The sequence below is a fragment of the Monodon monoceros genome, unplaced genomic scaffold, assembly GCF_005190385.1.
Source record: "Monodon monoceros isolate NGI ecotype Baffin Bay Population unplaced genomic scaffold, NGI_Narwhal_1 Super_Scaffold_12, whole genome shotgun sequence".
Lineage (NCBI taxonomy): Eukaryota > Metazoa > Chordata > Mammalia > Artiodactyla > Monodontidae > Monodon > Monodon monoceros.
Window position 1 is genome coordinate 65,597,953 of NW_021703768.1, and position 15,870 is coordinate 65,613,822.

General features: G+C 41.0%; 1 protein-coding gene across 8 annotated transcripts in view; it reads left to right on the plus strand.

The window, feature by feature from the left end:
• Positions 1-15,870, plus strand: part of ATG10 (autophagy related 10) — a 239,487-nt gene that overhangs the window by 218,122 nt on the left and 5,495 nt on the right. For 4 of the 8 annotated variants that reach the window (XR_003792733.1, XR_003792732.1, XR_003792730.1 and 1 more), the window contains 5 exons: positions 6,741-6,838; positions 7,510-7,625; positions 7,950-8,905; positions 10,137-10,240; positions 11,623-11,786. Coding sequence is in view for 2 of the 8 variants with exons in the window: in XM_029217419.1 (XP_029073252.1) it covers positions 6,741-6,838; positions 7,510-7,625; positions 7,950-7,987 (252 nt within the window). In the remaining 6 variants the exon portion in view is untranslated. Of the gene's footprint in view, positions 1-6,740; positions 6,839-7,509; positions 7,626-7,949; positions 9,406-10,136; positions 11,141-11,622; positions 11,787-15,870 lie in introns of those variants that run through there. The other 4 variants (XR_003792729.1, XR_003792731.1, XM_029217419.1 and 1 more) reach the window with 4 other exon arrangements.

The window sequence follows — 15,870 nt, forward strand, 5'->3', positions numbered from 1 at the left end:
TGATAGTGTAAACCTTAAAAAATCTCCATTGCAGAAAAAAGGCTTTTGAAGAATATTATCCAGATTGTCTACACTGATCAAATGCCTCAAATTATTTGTAAATTCTCTACCTTGCTTTGTCTGAACACAAATTGCTTGGCTTACAGGATAAGCTCATTGAATGTGACTGAAAAAAATAGTATTGGCTCAAGTCACAAGGCTAACTTTGATTAATAACATACTTAAAGGATTTATTTAACAACAAGAAGGACCTTTTGAGTTCTAAAGCTCCCAAAAACAATACCTTTACTAACATTCTAATGGCAGGAGCACAAGTTGGTACTGACTTAATTTGGCTAAAATACAGTAACTTTGTTCCATATAGTTTTATCCCCTCCCTTTCTTTGTGCTATTATTGTCATGTATATTACATTTATGTATGTTATAAACCCAACACTACAGTATTATAATTTTTGCTTATATAATCCTATGTGAAAGTAATTAAGAGAAGAAAATATACTTAGCTCATTTTTTATGCTTACCATTTATGATGCTTTTTATTTTTTCCTGTGGATTTGAGTTACCCTCTGGTATCTCACTAATACCCTCTGGTATTATTGCCTGAAGGACTTCCTTTAGTATATCTTATAGGCAAGTCAACTAGCAAGGAATTCTCTCAGTCTGTTCCTTGAGAATGTATTTACATTACCTTCATTTCTGAAGGACAGTTTTGCTGGATATAGAATTCTTGATTGACAGTTCTAGGGTTTTTTTTCCCCAGGACTTGAATATGTCTTTCTGTTGCTATGAGAAGCCAGCCATTATTGTATTCTTATTCCTCTTTATGTGATGAGTTCTTGCTCTCTTTGCTACTTTTAAGATTTTCTCCTGTCTTTGGCTTTCAGCCATTTGACTATGATGTGGCTAGGTGTGGATTTTTGTGTTTCTACTTAGGGTTTGTTGAGCTGCTTGTATCTGTAGCTTAAATGTTTTTCATCAAAGTTTAGAACTTTTCAGCCAGTATTTCTTCAAACATTTTGCCTGCCCTTTTCTCTCTCCTTTCCTTCTCAGACTCCTACTACGGGTATGCTGGTATGCTTGGTATTGTCCCACAGGTCTCTGAGGCTTTGTTCTTTTTTCTTCATTTTTATTTTTCCCTTCAGATTGAATAATTTCTATTAACATATCTTCAAAATCATTAATTCTTTTTATTGCCATCTCATATCTACTGCTGAATCCATCTAGTGAATTTTTTATATCTGTATTGTACTTTCCAACTCCAAATTTTTATTTGGTTCTTTTTATAGTTTGTGTTCTTTGATTGAGATTACCTATTTGCAGAGTCATTATCATAATTTTCCCCTTTTAACTCTTTAAATAGAGTTTTCTTTAATTCTTCAAACAAATTTATAATAGCTGCTTTGAATTCTATGTAAATCTGATAACCAGGCCCACTCAGAGTCAGTTTTTATTAATAGATTTTTTTCCCTTTGTGTGTATCGTTTCTGTTTCTTTGCCTGTCTCATAAATTTCTTTGAAAACTAGACAATTTAGGTAATATATTGTAGCAATTCTGGATTCCTATATTTTTCCCTGAGGGTTGTCTCTTTGTTATTGTTGCTGTTGTTTTTGTTTGTTTGTTTTAGTAGCTTTCCTAGGTTTTACCTGCAGAATTTGCCTACTCTGTAAGTGTGGCCATTCATGTCTCTATTTTGTCTTTCATTCTTATTTTCATGTTTTTGCCTGACTTCCACAGGGTCACCAGCTCTATCTGCATACCTTGCTGGTTAGCCAGTGATTGGACAGAGGTTGTGCTTATATACCTCAGGCCTATAAGCCTTCCCTCATTTGTTCATGGATGTGTGTGTGGGTTGGGAGCACATCCAAATTTCAGTTAATGTTCAAGTTGTCATCAGCTTTTACTTTTCATCAGGCCTTCTTGTACCTCCCCTGAACATGTGCTTAGTTCCCATCAGCCCAGGATACCTGGAGAACTTACCTAGCCCTTCTACAACTGTCTCACCTCCAAGATCTCCCTATTAGATTTTGTTGCTAATGCTACCAGGCAGTAGTTTTCTTTGACTTGGAAATCAAGTCAGCCCTGCTAGCAGCACAGCTACTGATTCTCATGGCCAGCTCCACTCCCGTAAAACTTCCCTGTTGAGGAGCCAGGTGGAGGTCGGGGAGAGTATGAGAGTATTTCTAGGCAAGAAGGCTGAAGACTCTTTCTGTGTCTGACTTGAGGTTCTAGCAGCTTTTCATGAGTTAAACACCAAATTTTTTATTTGCCTTTGGTTGATTTCCATATCCCAGAAGTGGGGTGTTTTTGACAATTTTTTTCAGTTTTAAACTTGTTTTTCAAGGAAATTTGTTGACCTCTATATCATTCTGCTATAGCTAGAAGTCTACTCCTATTGTTATTTATTTATAAAACTCTTCTCAAGAGATTACACAAATGTCCCTTATTATAATTCCTATTATAAGGAGATCAACATCTCATAGCTTGGCTTTTTTAAACCAACGCATCTTACCAAAACAATATAATTTTCATGTTTAAAATACAATTTAAACATTTGATTTTTAAAGGCAGTCGTTGCTTTAAATATATTCTATCTAATTATATAAATGTAAGTTCTTAACATAATAAAAGACAAAGAATTTTTTTTAATGTCGCCAAACCTGTATTAAAGAACTGTCCAAGCTGCTCTAAAAGCTCTTCTAAGGCATGAAAGTCCCTATTATTTAAAAAAGTGTTTCACATAAGCATTACCATGCATTTTATTAGAATATAACCTTAAATGCTAATATAACTGTTTTTATTTTGTTTGAGGAAAAATGAATATTAAAATGCTGTAGATTACTGAAGGGTTTTTGAAGTGCCTGAACTTGTTTTTAAATTCTTTAAATTATTTTCCATTAATTTGTCCTGAATACCAATATATTGATAATTCTAATTGCCATATATATTGTACATAGACTTTTTACTAATTTAGAGTTTTCTTGCCCTTGGTTATAATCAGTTGTCAAATGTTCCTAAACATTTAGACACTGGTCAGTGATATTTTTCCTGTGCTGCATAACTCTATAGGAGCTTTTTGTTTTTACATATTGAAATTGGACTTTGTTATAGGGTATTATAAGACCGTATTCTGGATGTCTGAGTGCTACTATCCTTGTCTGTTTGGATAACAATGGGTTTAATAATAATAGCCAACTAAGTGCTTATTATATATGTCAGGTACTGTTTTGAACAGTTTTCTGGCATTTTTTCATTGAAGTAACACAGTCAGTCTATGAGGTAGATACTATCATTAGTCCCAGTTATCAGATAAGGAAACAGAGACATGAAATGATTAAGTGGTTTGCCTCAAAGCTCACAGCTACTGAGTAGTGGAGCAGAACTTAAGTCTTAACTACAGATCCCAAGCCTGCTCTTATCTACTTGCTATATGGAGTGAGCAAAAGATGACTTGTAGACATGAAGTCCAAGTCTTTACTAAGGAGCATCAAATAAGCAGAGCTACAATGTGACATGGGCCGACACCTGCTTAGAAAGTGGACCCCTGAACTTTAAGTGTGTCTGTAACTCTCAGATGTATGTTATACTCTGATGTGGTTATTCTTCTGAGGTCTTGTAAACGTTAGGCCACAGACCTGTAAGGAAGAGGCAAGGTCTTGTCTATATGATGAAGCCATTCCTCATGAGAGTTACCATCTCCTCAAGGAGACTGAATTATTAGGGGTTAAGATTCTTGGAGGACACTCTTGCATAGTGGTTGTGAGTGCTTCCATCCACCATGCAGGCCAGAAAGGGAAAGCCCAGCCAAGATCTCTTCCTAGTGTCCCCCGTGACTCAAATGGGCCTGGGAGCCCCAGTATTGTAACACTCTGGATCTTTTAGAGCCCTGTTGCTTAGTGTTCTCTTACCCTTTCAGTATTCCCAGGCTTTCAGTAGAGTCTTGTTTGACTAGTCCATTCCACCTCAGCTACAGGAAACTTGGGCTCAAGTGTTTAAAGTTGGGGGAGTTTCCCCATGAGTGTGAGAGTGGCCATGGGAAACAAGGGCTACCAAGGGGAGGGTGAGTCCTGGAGGAGTGGAGGCATGGCTGAGCTGACTCTCCCCTTCATGAGTGTTCCATGTAATGCCATCCTTGGAGGTCTAGGTTTCGTTTTATTAAAGAAGGTAACATGTCTTCACAGATTTGGTTACTGCTCTTCATTCCTTCCAGTGTTTACTACACAAGTAATCCAAAAAGAATTTAGACTAAATTTAACCTTTTAAATCTCAGCTCTATAAACAATAATTATTTTAGTCCAGGATGATTCTAAAATTCTTTCACATTTCCTGTGTACATTTCCCGTACTCATTTCCCTTTATGGTCTTCTGTATCCATCAAGTTTCTCTGCACAGTTGGGTTTTTCTTGCCATTCTGATCTCTGTTTAAAGATCACCTCTTCAGTAAGGCCTTCCCTTTCACCAAATCGAAATTATTACCACAGTCCCTCCAAAATCACATTACCCTGTTTTGTTTTATTCATAGCACTTACTATTATCTAGATTATCCTGTTTACTTATTTGTTCTATGTGTTTATTGGCTGTCTCCTGCACTGGAATGTAAGTTCCATGGGATCAGGGACTTGGTTTATCTTAGAAATAGTGATCTCTGTAACTAGATCCAGAACTATTCCTGGAAGACACATAAGAGATGATCACTAGATATGTGATGAATTAATAAATATTAGTTTAAGGCAGGTAAGGGGAGCCAGAGTCAAGTTGGACAGGAGGACTTGTGATAAGCATAACACATCTGGGTCTGTGACCCCATCATCTGGTTAGGGACAGATATGAGGGGTAGGGAGAGAGCAGGAGATGGGAGCTCAAGCTCTGTGTGAGAATCAGGACCCTGGGCAGAGACATCCAGAGGTGGCACTCAGGGAGACATACTCCAACCTACTCCCAGTGGATAGCTCAGCCCTCACCACACGCGCACACGCGTGCTCACAAACACATGCATCTCCATGCCCAATGTCACCCATACAAATGGAACTATTCCTCCCATTTCTTATGGTTGGGTGTGTTCACTTGTGCACAGCCATGAATGTTTTAGGGTTGGACAGTGGAGGCAGCAGGATACAATTCTTCCCATGGACAGCTCTGAGTTCAGCTTCTCCTTGGACTGGCTGAGAAGAGAAGAAGCCAGGAGAAGAAGCTAGGCAGCCCCTAGTCAAGATCCAGCCTACAGGCTTGTTTTATTTGGCCCACACCATGTTTTTAAAAAATTGTGCCCATATTTAAATTTAGGGGGTTTTGCATAAAAATCTGGATTTCTAGGTTATTTTGACAAATGGGGAGACCTTGCACACCAAGCCTGCACCCCACATGGCACAGCTGGCTGAAGCAGAGTGGCAAGCACAGCCTTGGCTGGGCTCTCCAGGTCCCCACAGTCCTTGTCACCTGCTGGTGTAGTTAATTGGCCTCACCCCTTCGGGTCACTTGCCTGGTCTTCATAGGTAGTTGTCTTGGTCTCTTTGGGCGGCTATAGCAAAATACCACAGATTGGGTAGTTGATATACAACAGAAAGTTATTTCTTACAGTTCTGAAGGCTGGAAGTCTGAGACCAGGTTTAGGTCTCCAGCCCTCTCTCGTGAGGGCCCTTTTCCAGGTTGCAGACTTCTCTGTGTGTCCTCACATGGCAGAAAGGGGCAAGCTAGCCCTCTGAAGCCTCTTTTATAAAGGCATTAATCTCATCATGAGGGCTCCACCCTCATGACCTAAGCGCTTCCCAAAGGCCCTACCTCCCAATACCATCACACTGGGCATTAGGATTTCAGTGTATGAATTTGTGGGAACACAAACATTCAGATCATAGCAGCATTTGGGTTTGCAATCTCTGGCATAATGGCTAATGCACAATGTAAGCAATTGATAAATTTATCAACAATAATTGTTTTTGCATTGGTAGAATTTATGCATAGATCACTCACTATATAGAAACCTTCTAGGGCTCCCCAGTGCTTGCCAAATGATGTTCACATCCCTAACTTGGCAGCAGTCTGACCTGTATCTTACATCCAGTTATTCTCTCATAAAGGCAGTGGAGTTCCGTCTTACGGACTTTGAACTTACGGAAATAGCCCCGTAGGCTTGGGGGAGACAGAAGGAGAGACATAGATAAACAGAGAAACTCAGGGAGAGACAGACAGACAGACAGAAGCAGTGCAATTTAAATAGTGCCAGCTGGTCCCCTCTTCCACACCACCACCTATCCCGTCTACTCACTGGACATGTGCCCACTGGCACTGGATGCAGTTATGCCTGAAACAATTAACATGTTGACAAAATTTATGTAAGAAAATATGTGAATGATTTTGGTCCTCTTACCATTGACAAAGAGAAGAATGAAATGCATTGTTCAGATGGTCAGGCTCCTGGACTTCATGGATATCCTTGAGTTAAAACTGAAGAATAATTATAGGCCAAAGGAAACACTAGCTAAAGAACAGTTAGAGGGAACTGATAAATGTATCTGCAGCTTGTATTGAGTGTCTGTCCTTTATCGATAAATAGTTTCTTCTCACCAACTTTTCCTCGTGTTTGGGTTATGAATTATATTTCAAAATAGGAATCAATCTGTATCTTAATTTTATAACTTGAAATTTAAAACAAACCTTTATCTTAAAGGAGTAAACCAGATTATGGATTTTAACTTTTTCAAGGTAACTTAAGCTGGCAATCCTGGGCCAACTCTGATTCTTACAGGAGCATCCGATACTTGGACAACCCTTTTTCGTACTTCATCCCTGCAAGACGAATGAACTCATGACTCCTGTGTTAAAGAATTCTCAGAAAATCAATAGGTAAGAAACACCATCAAGCTACATTGGCTTTCACTCTTATTTTAAAAGTGTAAATCTTTTTATGTGATTCTAAAAGCTAAGCTAAAAAAGAAATATTCTTTGTAATAATAGTAATGGCTAACGTTTATTGATTTTTTTTTTTTTTTTTTTTTTACTGTGTGCTAGGCACTGTTCTAAGTATTTCGGATATAGTAAAGCACTGGATTCCTGTAACACCCCTCCGAGCTAAGGACCATTATTTTGCCCAGTTTGCAGAGGAGGAGGCTAAAGCACAGAGGGGCTAAATGACTCCGCTAAGGTCACACGTCTAGTTAAGCGGTGGAACTGGCATTTGAACCCAGGCACTTTTGCCTCCAAGCCATGCACTTAACTGCACTCTGCTACCTTAGCTAATGTTGTCAATTGCATCAACTTGGAATCATGGAGGGAAGTCAGGAGCCCCAGTGCCTTGACCTTGCCTTCAACTGCTTTAGTGAGGGATGGATCCTCAGCCTCTTTGGCCCTCGAGTCCCTGTTAAGCAATGCGCTGGCATTTGGAAATGCTGAGATTCCAGGTGCTGAGCGCACGTCTTTGAAGAAAGCCTCATTTCTATGATTGTTGGTAAATGATTTTCTACCACTCAAACAGCTACAATGGAAACAGAGTTTTCTGTGTTTCACTTGTTTCCCAGGAATGTCAACTACATCACGTCATGGCTGAGCATGGTAGGGCCAGCTGTCGGGCTGAATCTGCCTCTGAGTTATGCCAGAGCAGCCTTTCAGGATGAAGGAAACGTCAACAGACAAGGTAAAAAGAGAAGCCTGCGTTGCATGTTTCACTGTTGCAAAGATCCTGGTGTCTCTTTTGCACTTGAATATGTCGTCCCTGCTGGCACCACCATGTATTAAGTCTGCTTTCATCTTTAACGGACTGGGCACTGACTTGTTTGTTTAGTTTTCCAACCAATCAGCACCCACTCATTTAGGAAGCTTTTGGCTTTGCTATAATAACACTCACCCAACCACAGAGCTGAGTGGTTTTATTTTAGAATTGATATCCTTGAAACAAGTCTTCCCTGCTCAGTTAACCTTCTTTTATTTTCTTGGCTTTTGTTTTGTTCTTGTTCTTCAGATTCTTCTGTTGAGCCAAAGAGCTTAGAAGAACTCTGAGAGTTTACGTGGCCGGCCCCGGTTTTAATGGGACCAATATGGTGTGGGATTCAGATCACCGAGATTTTGACGTGGATTTTTTTTCCCTTGGAAGCAAATGTCCGCAGCAACTGATGTACTCTATGTTTAGAAGACACACTGCAAAGAGACAAATCACTATAAAGAGCAAAAGAGGAATCTAACTTGGTAATAGAAATACTGACATCATCAGGGCACTTCCAGGTCATTCCCTCATGTCTCTGAGACTCATTCTCTTCACCTTTAATTTGAGAATAACAAGCTACCTCACAGGGTTGCTGTGTGAAGCACATGAGAGCCTTAGTGTATGAGAAAATATGGTAAAGTATTATGCAAATATTCATTAAATGGTCACCTTTCTTATATTTGATTGTCATTCACCTAGGCTGTCAATAAGTTCAATAGTCAGTAAGATATTAAGATGAACCATAGAATTTTCGGTTTGGGGTTGCCTGTTTTGTTTTTCATTTTAACTTGCTAGGGTCTTAAACTAAGAGAAAAACGTAATTGACTCTTTAGAGCTTCTAGATTAGTGTCTGTCAGTGGGGGATGCACTTTAGAGTCACTTGAGGATCTTTTACAATTACAGACGCTGGGGCCACCTGCTGGAACAGCCCCTCTGGGGTGATTCTGATGCACATGCTCCTGAAGAAGTTCTGGTCTGGATGTACCTTTCAAGTGGCATTTATTTGTGTTGCTTTGGTCTCCCAGTAGGTCTTTTCCAATTCTGTGCATAGCTCCTGCAAGATGGACTTACTTCCTAACATTGCCCGGACCTTGCCCCGAGAATCTGTATAGCAAGGAAGTCTAGGAGGCATTTGGAGAGGTGGCCTACTTTGGAGAAGCAGTTAGGATGAGGGGATTATCTGCTGGCGAATAGCAGAGGACCGCGACAGCCTTGTGAGTCTCTAGGTTAAGGGCTGTACTCTCACGAAGGGAACAGAAGTAGAGAAAGGGTTAATTCAAACTGCTGGAAAAGCTAAAAGCAAATTTTAAAACGCTGAGCTGCACATATTCTTGCTGGGATGAGAGCCTGCTTACATGCTTGTTGGGCATTTTGGTATTTACCACTTAACATCTTTTCAGCTTCTGCAAGGGATTTCCACCTCCTGCCGCCAACTCTCCCTAATGTAAACACAGATTTCTCAGCAAGTCATTTCTCAAGCCATGTCATTTCTAGGGTAAAAAAAAAATTGTAATAATGTGTCATCTGGATGATGTACTCGTCTGGAAATACTAGTTATCCTTTTTGAACAGATTCTGAGATGATAGTAGTCTGTCAGTTTGGGGGCAGTGTGTAGTTTCTTTTTTTTTTTTTTATAAATTTATTTATTTTATTTATTTATTTTTGGCTGTGTTGGGTCTTCGTTGCTGCGCGTGGACTTTCTCTAGTTGCCACGAGCGGGGGCTACTCTTCTTTGCGGTGTGCGGGCTTCTCATTGCGGTGGCTTCTCTTGTTGCGGAGCACGGGCTCTAGGCAGGTGGGCTTCAGTAGTTGCAGCACATGAGCTCAGCAGTTGTGGCTTGCAGGCTCTAGAGTGCAGGCTCAGTAGTTGTGGTGCATGGGCTTAGTTGCTCTGCGGCATGTGGGATCTTCCCAGACCAGAGCTTGAACCCATGTCCCTTGCATTGGCAGGTGGATTCTCAACAACTGCACCACCAGAGAAGCCCTAGTTTCTTTTTTTCAAGTTAATTTTTTTTTAATTCCCTCATTGATGAAGACCTAAAAACTCACCAGTGGCAGAACAAAGTTCTGAAGAGCTCCTGTAGGTTGTAGAGACCACCCTCCCAAGACAGATGCTTCTCCTCAAGCAGCTCTATTTTTTTAAGAATTTTTTTCACTTAAACTTTTAATTTTTGGTTGATAAAAATTTCCATTTTTTAAGAATGCAGTTATATAACAGACTGTTATCCCAACTGTCATAAAATTAGAAAATATTTTGTTTTGTCAAAGTAACAGTTCTTTCTCTGCAACATGAGGATTTTTTTTCTTCGGGGTTTCCTCTCCAGCCAATACAATGCAAAGCCCCTTCAGTGAGGAACAAGACTGGTTAAAGCTGCTACAAGTCAGTCTCCTAAACTCTACTTTTGTGTGATCTTGGAAAAACTATTTCACCTCTTTGGTCCTCAGAGTCTTCATCTGCACCATGAGGAAGCTCAGCCATGTGACTTTTGAGGCCCACCTGACTCTTGGGTCTGTGAAATTGGGAGAAGTCTAGGGAGCTGGACTGTGAGGTTGGTTTGCTACTAGCTGCGTGGCTTGAGCTAATTTTCTTAATCTCCTTTAATCTGTTACCACTTCTGTTTTAAAAAGTCCGTTAATATCAATCCCACTCGCCTAACAAGGGCACAGAGATCGAAATGGTGAGTGAGTCTGAATGCGCTGCATAACTAACACAGTGCCGCATGGAGTCAGCGGGGGAGGGTAATCTGCCCTGCTGCCGTTGAGGCACATGCCTGCTCCTTCCCGCCTCAGTTTGGGCCTGACTTCTCCCCAGGCGAATGGGCTCCTGGTAGGGCGCCTTCTCTGCCCACAGCCTGACTGTCCCTCATGCTGGTTCTCACCTGGAAGTGTTTCCCTCCCCATCTCTCTGCCCAATTCTCAACCTGCTATATGTGATCCACTCTTTACAAAACCATCTCTGACCACCACAGCCCCCCGTGTTGGACCTCTCCCTTTGTTATCCCTGTACTTATTCATAGAAGCGTTTAACTATCTCCTTTTCACTCTGATTTGATGGATAATAAGTAACTTCTTGAGCCACTTTTTTGGGTATGTTGTAAGGTGGCATTCAGGAAGGGTTGCTGTCTGCCCCTCGTAAGTGATCCAGGGAAAGCTTTCAGTCTGGGGACCCGAGTGGGTGGGCTAGTTCTTTGAGTAACCATGGAAGGGTCAGAGGGTGTGCTGATCATCAGGTACTAGCCTACAATCTGGAGATTAAAAAAATGAAACTACCACCCCCCCACCCAATATGTGTAAGATAAGGAGGAAAAAAAAGTCAGAAGTGGGTTTTTGCATCCATTTCTCCCAAGATAGGTATAGTTTTTCTTAATACTCTCAAGATATTAGGAAACAGAGATCTGCATTATCAAAACTAGTTCTTCACATATATATGGAATCTAAAAAAAAAAAAAGTTCTGAAGAACCTAGGGGCAGGACAGGAATAAAGACGCAGATGTAGAGAATGGACTTGAGGACATGGGGGGGGAAGGGTAAGCTGGGACGAAGTGAGAGAGTGGCATGGACATATATACACTACCAAATGTAAAATAGCTAGTGGGAAGCAGCCACACAGCACAGGGAGATCAGCTCGGTGCTTTGTGACCACCTAGAGGGGTGGGATAGGGAGGGTGGGAGGGAGACGCAAGAGGGAGGGAGATATATGTATATGTGTAGCTGATTCACTTTGTTATAAAGCAGAAACTAACACACCACTGTAAAGCAATTATACTCCAATAAAGATGTTAAAAAAAAACCAAAGAAAAACTAGTTCTTACATAATTCAGAGAGCTGATATTCCAGTGAGTTGGAGTTTTGGGGGGATTAAAATCTGAGAGTAAGAATATGCAAAGATTCACTTCGGCAGATACTTACTGAGTTCCTCTTGTGTGCTGAGCCCTAGGCTGGGTGGCAGGGGCAGCAGACCGAGAGCCCTGACCCGGCTCATACGAATGCCCCAGTCCAGTGGAGAAGACAGACAAGAAGAAGATTGATGGCACGACGTGTGTTGTAGCGGTGGTGTGGAAAGCAAGCACCAGGGAAGAGTCACAGAAGAGGAATGTGAGTAGAGTTGTGAAAAACTTAGGATTTAGCCAGGCCAAGAATGGAGGAAGGAAAGACCTTGAAGTTGCATGTGGGGAAGTGGTAAAGAGTGAGGCTGGCTGGCAGGACTGGGGCCAGGTCTGGAGGAGCCTTTATTGCCACACTGATGATTTGTATTTGGCCTGAAAACCACAAAGAGGTGCTGAGGGAATTCAAGTAGAACAGTTAAAGTGATCATATTTGTATTTCAGAAAGAACTCGTATTTTTAAAAGGACTAATCACACATACACTTTGTTGGTTTTTTCACCAGCAGGCACTGGCCCACAAACTTTAGAAGAAACAGGAGTGCAGAAAGGGCTGGGAGTATGTCAAGGACAGTTTTTGAATTTTGCCTAGCACCTTTCAAAGCAAAACCTGCCAGTGTCCTGAAAAGTCTGAGTCCTGGTTTACTGTGTTATTTAGGGCAAGACACTGCACCTCTCTGAATCTCTGTTTCCTAACGTATTAAATGGAAGGAAGGGTATTAGATCAAGCAAAATCAATTTATTGTATGACCAGTATTTTTTTATGAAATAGAATATGTCTAGGAAAAGCATTCCCTGGGTTTCCTTTACTGTCACAATACTATCATACAGCACATCTGACACTAGATGTTATGCGTTTTCCACACATCAGACAAGTCTGCAACACCAGCTAAGTGTTCTGCAATTTAGTTCAGTTCTCATATCATCTACCTGAAGTTAGTATCAGATCCTCCAGGTTAAGTGTTCAGTCCCATAAGACTGCCCCACTTAAGATACCAGTTGCAAGTCCAGGTTAAGTGTTCAGTCCCATAAGACTGCCCCACTTAAGATACCAGTTGCAAGTCCCAGATTGTCACCTGTATTTCTAACTGACCAGCTATAAATCTGGGTTCCAATGACCCCCCTCCTTGTGTCCAGTAATTTGCTAGAATGACTCACAGTACTCAGGGAAACACTTACTTATGCTTATCAGTTTGTTATATAACAAAGGATGTGATAAAGGATACAGAGGAGGAGCTGCACAGGTGAGGTCCAGAAGGGTCACAAGTGCAGGAACTTCTGTCCCCCTGTGGTTGGGGAGCACCACCCTCTTGGCAGGTAGACGAGTTCACCACCCTGGAGCCTCTCTGAACCACGTACTTTTGGAATTTTTATGGAGGCTGCATCACATAGGCATGATCAATCATTAACTCCACTGCTAACCCTTCTCCCCTTCCCGGATGATGGGGGGTGGGGCTGAAAATTCCAAGCTTTTAATCAGGGCTTGGTCTTCCTGGCGACCAGCTCCCATCCTGAAGCTATTCAGGAGCCCACCAAGAGTCAACCCATTAGAACAAAAGCCAGTCCTATCACCCGGGAAATTCCAAGGCATTTAGGAGCTCTGTGCCAGGAACTGGGGCAAAGACCAATATATGTTTTCTATTAGTTCACAAGTACATAGAAAAAAGTGCATTGCACATAGTGAGGTTATCATTGTTTTGTGAAACTTTGATTTCAACTAGAAGTAGAAACACAGACATAGAAAATCTGTGTCTATGGTGTGTGTGTGTGTGTGTGTGTGTGTGTGTGCACTAGGTTGTGATGTAAACGTATCTCTAACTCCAGGGAGCAGAGATTTGAAAACTAATAGGCAAATAAACTCCCTTCCAATTCTAAGACCTTTGATTCCCTTCTTAAGCTGCTGACCAGTAAGTTGCTAAACGTTGTTCTGTAAGGTATAGGGAGTACTTAACTATTAGCATGCCCATGGAACTGATATGCACATAGGTTCTGGAAGCGCCCCTTCTGGGTTTTTATAGGGCTTGTCTGTAAAAGTGCTTTCACATTTTTATTCTTAAATTTCTTAGTGTTCTTTATAGCAGTTCTGTAATGTAAACCCCTTGCTTTTGTCTAACTTTTGTGTTGTCAATAGCGACACCTAGTGGTCAAAGAGTCCTATTGCAAATATCTTGTACAGACTTAGAGCTGAAAAGTGATTTTAGAGATCACCAAGTCCCATTTTGTAAATTATTAAAAACAAACTGGAATCTCACATGTATTCCTACATTCATATAAACTTTACATGAGAATAAATAAAACCTATGGCTAGGTGGTGATTTCTTGGGTTACTTTAAAGCTTTTCAAATACCCAGAGATCACTGTTAGTAATAACAGTGAAGCAGAAATTTAACAAAGCATGCCCTGATAGGCTAACAGGAAGTCATAGTTCAGTATATCTGCAGCCGTTGGTGCATTGGTATTTACACGTGCATGCCAGATCTTCAGGGTTTAGTATGGTGCCTGGCACTTGGTAGTACTCAATAGATCTCTGTGGAATGTTTGTGTATGTGGGTGATCACTGAGCCCAGGGGAAGCCTCCCATGGTTTCCTTTCTGCAGACGCTAAGGACTGGACCTGTTTTGCTCTTGGGAACTGACACCCACTCCTCTATCCTTTGAGAAGATTCATTTCCCCTGCCACCAGCAGCAGAGTGGGAGGAGGTTTCCATAGCCCCCTCCTTCAGTAGGTTCAGAGAGAGAATACCCAAGCCCTTTCCTGCGTAGTGAGAGGAGATGGTTAAATATAGTAGCATATAGTAGTTAAGGGGAGTGAATTCATCTCCATGTATCAAAACAGGCAATTCTCGGGGCCTCCCTGGTGGTGCAGTGATTAAGAATCCACCTGCCAATGCAGGGGACACAGGTTCGAGCCCTGGTCTGGGAGGATCCCACATGCCGCGAAGCAGCTAAGCCCGTGTGCCACAACTACTGAGCCTGTGGTCTAGGGCCCGCAAGCCACACCTACTGAGCCCACACACCTAGAGCCCATGCTCCTCAACAAGAGAAGCCACCGCAATGAGAGGCCCGCGCACTGCAACGAAGAGTAGCCCCCCGCTCACCACAACAGCAACAAAGTGTGTGTGTGTGTGTGTCGCGCACAGCAGCAAAGACCCAACGCAGCCAAAAATAAATAAAATGAAATAAATAAATTAAAAGAAAAAAAAACAGGCAATTCTCGTAGAATGTTGAGTTAAAACAGAAAACAAAAACTAGATGCTAACTATGCATGCCACTTAACACTATATAAAAAATACACTAATACCACACATTTTCTGTAGTACATATACAGTATATGTATCTAAAAACATTAAAGTGGTCAGAAGGACACACAAAACTTGTAAGAGAGGTTGCCTCAGAGGTGGAGAGTGGGAACTTGGACTGGAAGTGATCAAAGAAGACTTGGGTTCCTTTTTAATGCAGTATACACATGTATCCAGAGACTGCAACACTAAAAATTCACTAAAAAAAAAAGATTTTCGTCCTTATAATTTGGAAGTCGCAGAAAAATTTGAAGGAGAAAATTTAAAACTTACTTGTGTTTATAACCCAGGGATACTACAGTTAAAATTTTGATATATTTTCTTGTTGTGGTTAAACATATTTAATTAGGATCATTCTGTATATGGTTTTACACCCTGATTTTTCCCACTTAACATTTTATGTGCAGCATTTTCCCATGTCATTTAACATTCTTTGAAGAAAAACAACTTAAAATGACTAGTATTTCTTTTAAATCAAAATGTACCAAATAGTTTTAGGGCTTTTGGGGTTGTTTCTAATTCTTCACTGTTTATTTAACATGCATTCAACTAGCACTTATTTCCTGCATGGTTAGGAGGACCTGTGCTAGGGATATAGTGTTCAGTAGGGTCCCCCTCCCCCCAGAGCTTTCAAATGTAAGATATGTGTGCAGAAACAGTTGCTCACATTATGTTTCTCTGGGTTACACTGTTACTAAGGGAATGAAGGGATCAAAGGATATGGAACGTTTTAAGATTTTTGATTCATGTCGCTAAACTGTTCTACCAGTAAGGCTATACCAATTTACATTCCCCAAAGCAGTCTGTGTTTTACCATTTCCTAAAATCAATGAAAATGATTTTAGTTTATTGTGCTTTTATTATTGAACTGATCATTTTTCTCATCTAGTCTTGCTAAAATTTGCATGGATTCTCAGCTTTGTTTCTTCCTGATGTGTTACATGTGTCTCAGTGCTCCTAGGGTTAGTTTCCAGCTTCTTTATTGTCCACTTGATTGTT